The 12,104-nt window shown below is 38.0% G+C and overlaps 1 protein-coding gene across 3 annotated transcripts in view; it reads left to right on the top strand.

Moving 5' to 3' along the window:
- Positions 1 to 12,104, top strand: part of TGFBR3 (transforming growth factor beta receptor 3) — a 125,336-nt gene that overhangs the window by 92,503 nt on the left and 20,729 nt on the right. For 2 of the 3 annotated variants that reach the window (XM_069789220.1, XM_069789218.1), the window contains exons 6-10: positions 756 to 924; positions 3,088 to 3,235; positions 7,878 to 8,067; positions 9,242 to 9,567; positions 10,253 to 10,402. In XM_069789220.1, the coding sequence (XP_069645321.1) occupies positions 756 to 924; positions 3,088 to 3,235; positions 7,878 to 8,067; positions 9,242 to 9,567; positions 10,253 to 10,402 (983 nt within the window). The remainder of the gene's footprint in view (positions 1 to 755; positions 925 to 3,087; positions 3,236 to 7,877; positions 8,068 to 9,241; positions 9,568 to 10,252; positions 10,403 to 12,104) is intronic. The other variant, XM_069789219.1, reaches the window with a different exon arrangement.

Genomic DNA, 12,104 nt, shown 5'->3' with positions numbered 1-12,104 from the left:
TTCATACTAAGTGACTATTTTTTACGTGTTGCATTGTACAATGGTTAACGGTCGTGATCAGCTAGGCAGTTAAAACCAAAAAGAGAGATTGAATATCTACTCTAGAATTTCTTAATTTCACCTATGGATATTATGGTCAGACTTCCTTAATATCAACAACTGATTTCATCCTTTTCTTGCTATATTGAATTTTCCATGCACAAGAGAACTGCAGTATTTCTAGACAACACTGACTCTGACTATACAATATATAGGAAAATATATTGAGTAAGGAAAGGGAGAATACTTTCTGTGATCTTTTAAATATGGTAAGTTTATAATAACAAGAATAGAACATTTTCTAAAGGGAGAAGGAATTGATCATAAAACTTTTCTATGAATTAATTTCAAAAGAAAGCTTTTTTTTAAAGGTGCAAGGAATAAATTAAATGTATTTTATTCACTCTGAAAAATACTCCTGTATTTTGCTTCAGTATTGAGATTTCTCTTTGTAGGGATTTTCTTTCATTAAAAATTTAAATCTGTAAATAGAAACTCTTCAGTTTAGAAGTATATATGTTGTTGCAACAGTGATCTCCCTTTCAATATTATGTTTTGTCATAAGTGCTTATGATAGATAATAGATATACCTTTTAGCCTAAAGACCTATGTCACAAAATATAGTGCCGCACTGAAGTAGATGCAGTACATATATGCATGTAAGCTGATATCTATGTGTAAAGGTGCATATGCTTTCTATTTTTTCCCCCCTCCAGATCAAGTTTTTCCTCCCTCGTGCAACATAGAAAAGAATTTTCTCTCTTTAAATTACCTTGCGGGATACCTACAACCAAAAACAGCAGAGGGTTGCCTTATGTCTAACTTAGTCCAAGAAAGAGAAGTTCATATCATTGAACTAATCACTCCAAATTCCAATCCATACAGGTAAAGTATTGTCTAAATAGACTAAATCTGTTTGAAATCACAGCTAAAGATTTTACCTGTCTATCGAAAATCAACTGAAAGTAGCCATTTCATCCTTACAGGAAGAGCTTGGACCTTAGTACTTTGCCTTAAATAGAAATTAGTTCTTCAGTATGTAAAGATTTTGGATTCTGCTTCACAATCCCAGGATTTTTCTGGACAAGACTGTAAAGTGCAGTTTTTATGGACTACGTCCTGCCCCCCTTCTTGCTCAATCAATCAATTTTTTCCAAGAGTAAGGTGAATAAGGGAATATTAGTAAGGGCAGCATCTAACAGACAGGCTTTAGGATGAGACCACCGTATGAGGAGGTGACAGAGAGGTTAAAAGTTACCTTGACCTGTCACAGGTAGGGATCACTGGCAGCAAGGCCTAGGGCAGTGGCTCCCCAACAGTGGTTCAGAGGTCGCAAGTGATCTGCGGTCCATGGTAATTGTTCCACAGTTGGTCTGCAGAATCATAACAATATTTTCTGTCAAGTTTCCAGTTGACTTTAAGGGATAGTTTGGGAGGTAAAATATTTAAAGCATTCATCCTTTGCTGGTCTCTCCTAGGTCTTAGTGGGACCACATGGATGGGGTTTGTTTCAGATAGTCACACCTGGAAAAGCTCTTCATAAGTGCTGAACAGAAATTTCCTGTGAAACTTAGATGGTTTTCCCTTTTGCAAGAAGAAAAGTACAATTTCATCAGAGATAAGGTAGAATTAAAATCCTGTCTACATACTGCAGACACTACATTTGTGCGCATCCCATCCCTAATGAGGAAATCACACAGGGAGGTAGAGGTGGGAAGAGGGTTCTTTGCAAGAAGGGTAATTATCTCGTTGAAAGATGGTGAACTGACAGCCTGAGAACATTCTTGCCTAGAAACCTTGGGAGAGTAAGAAAGTGCTGAGATTCAGCAGAAGTGGAGTAGGTAAGCCCAAATGATCTGCCTCTGTGTGGTGTGAGTTGCAGCCCCATCCTAAACAGAGCTGTTCTATAGCATCAACATCATTTTAAGTCCCTTGCAGTGTTACGCAATGACAGCCCTGTCGCCGAGCCCTCTGGGCTTTTGGCTTTGGCCGATAGTATGATAGGAATTTGTTTTTCAGATAGTAACACTGCAAAATGTTTAAATGTTTTGTTATTAAAAGTAAAAAAAGTAATAAGTTAAATTCCTCTTGCTTCGTTCTTAGTTTTATGCATTATCCACAGCTATCTTTACAAAGTTCATATGCACGAAGAAACATACAGAAGGTGAGCTGGACACGTGTAAAACTGCAGGAGGTGAAAGAAAGGTCCCAAGATGCACTAAGTCTCAGTGCAGAATATTAGCTGAAACCTGTTACTTGGGGGTGAGCACGTTCCTGTGACATATGGTCCCATAAGATAAAGTAAAGGTTTTTCTGTTGAATTAGTATTTTGCACGACGAGATGTTATTGATGGGTACAAACCCATTTGCTCTACTTATTTTACTGAGGTCTTGAAAATCTGGATAGTGTTCATCTATTTTCCAGCAAGTAGTAGGCTGGACATCTGTTTTCTTTTCTTTTTAAAGTAAGTATATATCCAGAAGTATTGGAAACTGAATACATGGCTTAATTCCTCAACACACACACGATCCTAAGCAAAGTAATTTCCACAATTTCATTGCCTAGGCAGAGACACTCCCCAACATAGTATTTGTGCATTTTTTTTTTTTATTAACCTGCTTAATTTATCTTTTTGCTTTTTTTAAGGTATTATTTTGAGCTTTAATACAGTTACAGCCAGAGGAAACTGAAACAGCTATATTTAGGCGCTTTGCAGTGAAATAAGAAAACAATATTTACTTTATAAAGCAAGCTGCTAGTCATATAACTAACCTGCTCTAAATAATAGCTGAAATGAGTAGCACACTCCTTGTAAACAAGAGACAGAAATATTATTTGTCTAAAAAGTACTTGTTTCTATTGTTATGCAAAATCATTTAAGCATATGTGGAATAACAATCTGTTTTGCACATGTTGTGTTGCCTGGGATAATCTCCAGCATTTTAATCAGCTGGCCAGACAGTGGAAACATGATGGATTGGAAGAAGGTTGATAGCTGAAAATTTCTGGCATTCTGGCCTAACTTTCTCTCTATTTTCCACACACAGTGTTTTCCAGGTGGATATAATCGTTGACATTAAACCATCTCAACCAGGCGCCAAACTTGTCAGAGACATCGTACTTATCCTCAAGTGTAAAAAGTCTGTCAATTGGGTTATCAAGTCGCATGATGTCCAGGGAAAGCTGGAAGTGATTGTAAGTTAAGGCACCTTTAATTTTCAAGACGTATCGTACTGCAACAGTATAGAATCCATTTAAATGTGATATAGTGCTAGACCATATTGATTTCTGAATGTTTTCTCTCTTAGCTGCTTTTTTTTTTAATTATTACTGCAGTAAACACAGAAACTATATATTTTTTTCTCATTAACTTTTGATATGTGGGCTACTAAACTAATATCACAGAAGCCAGGTGGTTAGTGCAAGGATTTCGGGTCTATGTCTTTTTGACTTCTGTTGAAGTACCCTAAACTCCAAGTTGGATGTTCATCTCCCTTTTTGCTGTTACTTTGGTGAGTGGATCTGCAGGTTCATCTCAGAAGTTGGAAAGATGCCTGTGAGCGCAGAATGGATAATCATAGATAGGTGGCACACACCCACGTCCCTTTAGAAGTGGAAACTTTTTTTACTCCTTCCACTTGTAGGTTGTAGTAGTCTCTAGCCCTCTTCCCTGCCGGTACTTCTGTCCTCAGCAAGTGTTTGGTCAAATTGACCTCACCTCTCCTCAGACCACAAGTAGTAAATTTTAAAAAAATTACAACTAGGATCCCTAAAGCTATAAACTTCTGCAACTATACTTATGCATAATTGGAGGTTCTGATTCAGAACGATTTTTGGTACAGGCTTTGTGGCTCAACACCATTTCTACTAAGAAAATGTGTTTTCCCTTGCTCTGAAATAAATAAATAAATAAAATTGGACTGATCTTGCAGCCTATAAATGTGTGGCCTATTTCTGTCTTAAGTGATCAGTTAGGAGCACATTGTACACTTGAGCTGAATGTTTGCTCAGGACCACCCACCAGCCTCCTGATTAACAGTTTTGCAGTAACTCAGATACAGATAGCTGGAGTTTGAAAATGTATGTGTAAAAATTTTACTTTACTTAGTAGCTTTCTCCTTTTAATGTGTGCAAGGACAATTCTGACAGGATCCAAAGGCTGCTTGGTCTAAATCTTCGAAGAGGACAGATTGTTAGGCAGGATTTCATGCTAGATTTTGAGAGTGAGGGAAATAAATAAATTATGGTGTTGCTCAGAAAATTGAATGGAAAAATTGCCTAGGGTGGATGATGACATTCCCTTTTGATCCCTGACACATCTTTATCTTATGGACAGGAAAGGATGTTGTGGTCATTCTGTAGGTCCTAAATAATCAGTCCTTCAAGAGAAAGGTGAAGGTTAGTTGCTGAGGATTACCACATTTATAAGCAGAAGGGCAAAAAACAATGCTTGACTTGAAATTTTCATTCTGGGTTATTATATAAAATTCACTAAATGGGTCTACTTTCACAGGATAGAGGATTATGCATTAGTTCACGATAGCCAAAGTACCATATTTCATATCTATCACCTCTTTATGGATGATGAATTTTTGGAATTCTAGAGTATTTTTAAATGTCTGCAGTGCTGCACTTGAGTATAGAAATAAGGCTGCTAATTTTTTTAAAGTTCTTCTTTATTAATTATTGAAAGTATAAGTAAAAATTCTTTCTGTAATGAGTGGCAGAAGGTAACATTTTATTTAGATTAACAAAAAGAGAAAGTAATACTATATATGGAAATGTCAGTATATAAAAGACTGTGTATTTATGTTAGGATTTGTGAGTAACTGTTTGCTGTACTGCTTCATTTATATACATGCTTCATTTTCTGAATGTGTGTTTGCTCTACTTTATTTAGAGGGGGGTGTGGGAGGGGAACTAAGCACCCCCATGTCATTAAAAAGCCTGTACATGCAGCATTTAGGATCTGTTCATATCTCTGTTAAGCTGAAGGCCTTTCCAAGCCCAAATTTAGACAATGCATAAAAACATTACTAAACAATTAGGTAATGTTTCACAATGTTCTTTTTATTAGTTGAAGCAGTTCCATGCACTTCAATTTTCCTAACTTCTTGCCCTCAGTACGAATAAGAATTGTCTTGAGGGGATTGGCAAACTGAGAGGGAAACGTTAGTGCTAAGCTGCCTCAAACCCAGGACTGTGAGTTATTAAGGTCTAAGTTCATAGACAAAAAATGAAAAAGACTTTTTAGGTCATCTAGCTCATCTCCCAGCTTGCTGTATTCTTGAAACTCTGAAAGTGGATGGACACAAACCCAAGTAAAATGGGAATAGTTTAGGTAAAGTAATTACACATAATACATGTGCAATGCTTTCCTTCCAGGCTGTGTTTCACTCCTGTTTGCAGTCTATCCTTAACATCAACCCCTGTGCAGTGCTTGTGTGTTTCTGTGCTTGTGGACTATTTGCCATTCACATTGCTTCCTTTAGATCTGGTGTCCTTTTACAAAGCTGCGGCTTGCACAGTGGACAAAGAAGTGAAACTGCAGAAAGAAAATAAGTGGGTTGAGGGATGAAGAGTGAGAGAGGTGAAATGTGCAGAACAAACCTGTGAGGGTTTCAAAAGCTCGGAGGGACTATTCTTTACATGAGAACAACTGCTCACCATTTTCTGAAATGGTCTCTGTACTCTGAGTAGGTTAGTAGGTGGCTCTGATTGCCTGCTTTCATACACGATGTATGAAGGTGTTGGCAAGGTAGGCAAGTGAAGGAAGGTATGGCTATTCCTGCAAACCCTTGTGCTCAGCTTTTATTGAGGTGATGCAGGACTGAACGTTCACAGGCTCAGCATGGAGTAGAGAGGTATAAACAAGCCCTGGAAATGGTCAGGTGCCAGCTAGGACAGTAAAATTCTGAGATAATATTTGTTCAGCTGTCTCCTCGTGACAAAAAAAGAAAAGGAAAGCAGAGAGGGAGATCCAGCAAAGTTGGAGTAGCATAATAATTCCAACCAGTCAAAGCTGTGTGGTAGTACGAAAATGTGTGATAAGTCATGCCCAGATTTGTATCTGTTGAAGAATAAAAGATTGTTTGATCCAAAACAGTAGTAAGGCACTAAAATTAGGATACCTATTGCTTCCTTTTTGTTTCTTATCTTCATTGGCCTTTGCTGGTCATTGGTAACTGTACTGGTAACAGTATCCTCAAACCAGACACTCTGCACCTAAAATTCCCTTTAACTTAAATTGTGTAGCTGTGAGTGTTTGAAGGACGCAGAACTGGGTCATTAGGAAGAAATGAGGGAGGGAGCTAAAGGTAAACTATGCCATTCCATCCCGACTCTCTACAAGCTTTATTCACTTCTTTGTTCAAAAGCTCCATTTCTGAGGTCAGGTAGAGAAGTGTAGCCGACCTCTGTGATACTGGGTAGCAGGCCCATATGACCACTGTCTAAAAGTGATCTGGGCAAGAGAGATCAGTGCAGTCAATCTTTTGATGTTCTAGAGTGAAAGAGAATTAAGATTTGTTCACATTGAGGGAAACCAATGGGGATTTAAAAAAAAAAAAATAGCTGTCTATGTGACGTAGAAGGTAATCAGGCATGGAGATGAAAGTGTTTGTTGTAGAGCATTCAATGGTATCATCTGCATATAGAAAGTGCAATTCAACCACATTGCAGAAATCGTTGAAAAGCGGGTCGTCATGCCTTTCCTGCTGTGTCTGTGTTCAGCTTGTTCTGTAGTCGTTGATGTAATTGTTATAGCGATAAAAGTAATGTGAATGTAAAAATAAATATGTATTGATTTAGCTTTGTGTGAATACATGTTTAAGTTTAAGATGCCAAGCACTTAAAAGTATAAAGTGTAATACCAGTGAATATTTTCTAACTGCCCCTCTAACAGCTAGAAATGCTTGTGATATTCCTTTGACTTGCCCATTTGGACAAGAAGATTTGAAATTTTGCAAAACATTTACAGTAAAACAAAAGCTAACTGACTGTGTGACTCATCTGTATTCCATGGCCATCTTTGATGAGCTGTTATTTGTAATTATTTAATAATAAAACTAAGAGATCAGCAAGTGCATTTATGAGTTTGCTGTGTTGATGTATTTGTGTAAAACATGCTGTTAATTAAATTTTAAGTTTTATTTATGTGCAGAAAGTGTATGTTGTCTTTTAAGTAGTTTGGCCTTGCATAAACATGCATGTTCTCACTTACCTCTCTAATAAGCATTTAATTCAGTCCTGTTTAACATACTCAACATTTTGCAGGAGGCACACAACTTGTCTAGTATGAAGCTCGTTCAGAGAGGCACAGGCTATTCTCGGTGCCCGCTGACTTTAAAGCATTAGCTGGTATCAGCTCTACTTCATGAGTATGCTATGTTTTGCCTTTTTCAGTAATGCTCATTTGAACAAAGGTTTTCCTATATGTAGCTTAAGTAATGCTCTACTCAAAGAAATGAAGGGGACATTTGAAAAATCAGTTGTCATCTTGAGTTCACCTCACCTCAGAAGTCATTTCAACTCAGTTTTGAAGAAAATACAGCTTTATACAAATGGCTGTAAATATGTCTTTGTCTTATTTAGGGATTAACAGTTTCTGACTACCTTGATTTATTGTACTCCAGGCAGAGGCTGGGAGGAAGAGGGGGGGCTTTTCTCCATGTGTGCAGCAGTTCTGTGCCTACGGTGGCAGAGTTTGGTTTTTTCCCCAGGTGTTCTCAGTTTGCTGTTATTTAATAGAGTAAAAAACATGTTCAATCAGTGTCACTATTCCGTTTTAGGTATCATTAAGTGGTAAATCATGAACCAAGATTTTCTTTGTTTGCAGACATCAAATAGTATTGGTTTTGGAAAGGAAACAGAACGATCCATGACTATGAGTAAATCAGTAGTACCTGATATTCCCTCATCACATGAGAGTTTGATCAAGTGGGCTTATGAGCATAACTATAGTCCAGTTACTTCCTACACAAAAGCCCCTGTTGCAAACAGATTTCATCTGCAACTTGAAGATACGGGTAAGCTTGAAGATGGACTTTTAGCATATAGAAAAAATATATCTTGTATTTCCAGGAATATGATGATTTGAAAGGTGCTTTTTCCATTTTGAAGCTTTGTTGTTGGGGGCTGCACTACTTTCAGTGCTCATCATCAAGAATGCTGATAATATCTATGAATGCTGGTTAAAAAAAAAAAAAAATCTGTGACTTTCTGATTAGAAAAGTCCAGGCAAATTGTGTTATTTCCTGAAATGTTGGTGGAATTAGATAGTTATAGTTTATCCAACTCACAAGCCATTATAGCTGACCATGCTCAGTGTTTACTGGAATGGACTTCAGCAACTGGGTATCCTGTTAGTTAATAAATTCAGCTTGCCTTTTTTTTTTTTTTTTTAAAGTATGAGCATAGTGTTTCCTTGAGACAATTAAATAAACTTTTAAATTGTTTATAGACAAAACTGGCGTACCAAAAAAGTCTGAGCAAACAGAATAAATACAACCATTAAAAAAAAAAACAGTTATTTGGCTGAAGTCATTGCTGATGTAAAGATATCTGGATCCATTGAAGCTAGTGGAATTGCATCTGCTTTTTCAGTAATTCTGAGTTTCAACCACTAAAATATTGTTTAGCTGTTTTGGTAAAGCTTATCACATTAGTTTTATCAATTGCACTCTTGAGGTTACAGATAATGATCTGCTTGTGTATAAGCCAGGAGATAGATAGTGTTCTCATTTATTCAGTATAAAGTTAACTCTCATTTAACGTCACTCTGGTTATGTAACTACTTCCACAACAGTGGAGTGACTGAATTTGTGATGAGGCAGGTAGTGGAAGAATTTCACCCAGTGATTTGCACTTATGCTATTTCAGCAGCACTAAAATAGTGTATTTGCTGAATGTGATGTTTCTTTTACCTCTGTGGTTGCCTTTTGCATATAATAGGCCCATTCCTCAAAGTTTATTTTCAAGTCTTAGTGAGGCAGATTTCTAGCAGGGACTAAATATACCAGTATTAGATGCCTCAGTAACAACTAAACCCTTAGTGGAGGAATTGTGGCTAGTTACCTGAAAAGTATTGTCCTTCAAGTGCTTCCATTCTGGATAATATTTTTTTGTATGAAAATGATTAGTTCTGGATAATTTTAGGAAAAATATCTAATAACCTAATGTTCTTTTTTTTTTTCTTTTTAGAAGAGATGAATGATGAAGAAGACCATTCCCTTCCTCCAGAGCTGACAGAATTGCTGGGTGCTAACCCACTGCCTGCTCCAAAGAATCCTGCATTAAGTGATGGCCTGACTTTTCCTTTTCACATTAACAGAGGAAGACATGACACAGTGGGAGAAGGCATTTTCCCACCCAGGGATTCAGTGGATACATTAATAAATCATGACTTTGAACATTCCCTCTCAAAACATAAAGAACCTGAAGAGGTTCAGGGCAGTGCTGATGTGGCCCTGTCAATAAAGTGTGATGACAAAGTCATGACGGTAGCTGTAGAAAAAGACTCTCTGCAGGTTGGTGTGATCTCTTATTCTCAAAGCTGGGCAGGCTTTTTGGGGCAGACCATTTTATTTGTATTTTGATTGAAAAAATAAACATTCTAAGATCTACAGCCATCACCACCCAACCCCCCCAAAAATAGTTTGGTGGGGAAACTATGCTGTAACTATACGTTCTTTGCCGTAACTCAGGATCATGTTTCCTCTTCCCAACAATCCAGTAGTTTGTAGAGGGATTTCTGATTAAAGCTTTGTAGGGTCGGTTCTGTCAAAAAATTACTGTACTCAACCATCAGTCTGAGTTTTTAATCTCCAAAGTACAAAGAAGCTGCTTTTGATAGCTGTGTGAGACCTGAATAGATCTGTCTTTACCATCTACCAGCTGACAGGTTGCTTGTGTCCATTTGCATTGTGGAAAAGAGTCTGATACAGACAGCATTTTTAGCTCATTTCAGACCAAACAGAGTCAGCATTGTTAATCAGGAGATTAATAATGAACCTGTTGTTTTCTTTGTTCTATGTTACATTTATTCCCTGTCTGTCATGTATAACAGCATTTTGAGAGTGACCTTCCCTGGATGTCAGTACAATGAATTTCACTTCCTCCTATCAGCAGCCATGAACAGTATTCTGAGCTGCACTTTAAGCAAGAGCCTAACACAATTGTGTTTCAGCCACTTACAAAGCGCCTTTGTTTCAGGCTAGCGGCTACACAAGGACAGAACTCTCACTGCTGGATCACTCTTGCAAAGCCAAGATGAATGGTACCCATTTCATTTTGGAGTCTTTGCTGAACAAATGCGGGACTCGGACAGCATATATCTTGAACAAGATTGTTTATTTTAACTCTGTGAGTATTTTACAAAGAGGAGCCGCCTTCTGCACTGCACATCATAGTGGCACAAGGAAGCCATTGTAGTTAGCTTTAGTCTGAGCAAAAAGGAGGCATCCTGATCTTTTCCTGTCTGGCTCAAACCTAGTTGCAGCTACAGTCCCTGTATTCAAGGAGGTATGAAGGCTGCACATTCAGTGTGCTCCTGTGGTCAGATAATATCCCAAAGGAAAAAGGAGGAGTTGGAGTTAAATACTTTTACAAAACTGCATGGCTGCACTTTGGGGACCATCTGTACCAATCTCAGAGAAGTTGCACCAGCTTTCTCTGTGCAGCTTTGATGTACCCATACCTAAGCAGTACTACATGGCTGTAAGGAGGAATAGGAATCAAGTTCTGTGATTGCATGAAGCAACACCGTTTAATTCATTTGCTGAATTATTTTAAGTGAAATTTTTTCTTCCAAAATTGTGTGTGAAAAAGGCTTTCAAAATGTGAGGAAAAGATATTGTCTGTGCATGCTTCTCTCTTATAATGGATTCATATTTGTTATCAGTTGATGTACATGATGAAGGGACTCTTGAGTACTTGCATATGAGTGACGATGATAAGGAACCCAGTTAGATTCTAAGCGACCGCTTCTAGACTGGCTGAGCTTATGAGCTTGAGTACAGCACAGCTAATCTGGGTTGGAAAGTAATGACACGTTTCTGTTGCTGAGCTTTCTAGTACATACAAGTAACATTGGCAAATGATGGAAAGCCTGTGGTCCAACCCAAACACAGCTAAGGCAATCTGATCTGACCTTGCCTAGTTAAAACCGTTCTATACTGGCAAGTCTGTAGCACCTAACTTTAGAAACAATCCCAAACCAAGACTGTGGATAGAAACATCTCCAAACTACAGAATAGCACGTGTTTGGAGCTAAATACTGTCATTGTCCCTATATTCTATTATGGCCCAAATGAAAATGGGTATTTGCCTCCTTTCCTTTCTCCATCATGTCTTTTAATAGTCTTGACTACTCACTTAAACTCCAAATCATGTATGGTATCTTTCAGAATTTGGGAGCATTTCTCCTAAAAAATAAACACCATGCAGTGGAGTCTCAAAGAGGGTATGTGTCACTTAGCAGTTGCTCTATGTCCAAGAAAACAAAGATGAAGTCCTGGAAGGGAGGTGACTAGCTGAGGAGCCACGGGGCATACAGAAGCAGAGTGCAGAACATTGGGAAACAAAACCAGGAATTTTCAGGTGAAGAAATGGAGAAGTGTGCAAAGGAGGGGAAAAAAAGCGAGGGGGGAATTCAGTAGAAATTCAGAGAAAAACAAGGGAAGAATGAAGAAAGGGACATCATGGTTTTGGGTGTACATCTCTGAAAAAATACACAAATGACAGAAGAGAAAATCCTTTAATGACCCTAACACCTCCAGTGATTTTCCATGAGTGCATTGAGGAAAACTGTAAGTTGCAAAAAATCACTTTAGAAAGCCATTTCTTGTTTCAATGTTGCTTATAGAAATACCAGAAATAGAATGGAAATGCTAGGCTGCTCATTCAGACACCAGCACCCAGACTGGTGTCTTTGCTGGCTCTGAATTCTGGAAAAAAACTAAGGGGCGTTCTCTAAATATAGCCTACATATCTTACATGCTCAGCTCAAGGCTGTTTAAGATGTGCTTTCACCATCTGCTTAGCTGGTACACTTTTTTTGGCCTTT

Source organism: Haliaeetus albicilla, chromosome 8, assembly GCF_947461875.1.
Source record: "Haliaeetus albicilla chromosome 8, bHalAlb1.1, whole genome shotgun sequence".
Taxonomy (NCBI): Eukaryota; Metazoa; Chordata; class Aves; order Accipitriformes; family Accipitridae; genus Haliaeetus; species Haliaeetus albicilla.
Note: the sequence above shows the minus strand (reverse complement) of the source record. Positions and strands in the feature narration are given on the sequence as shown.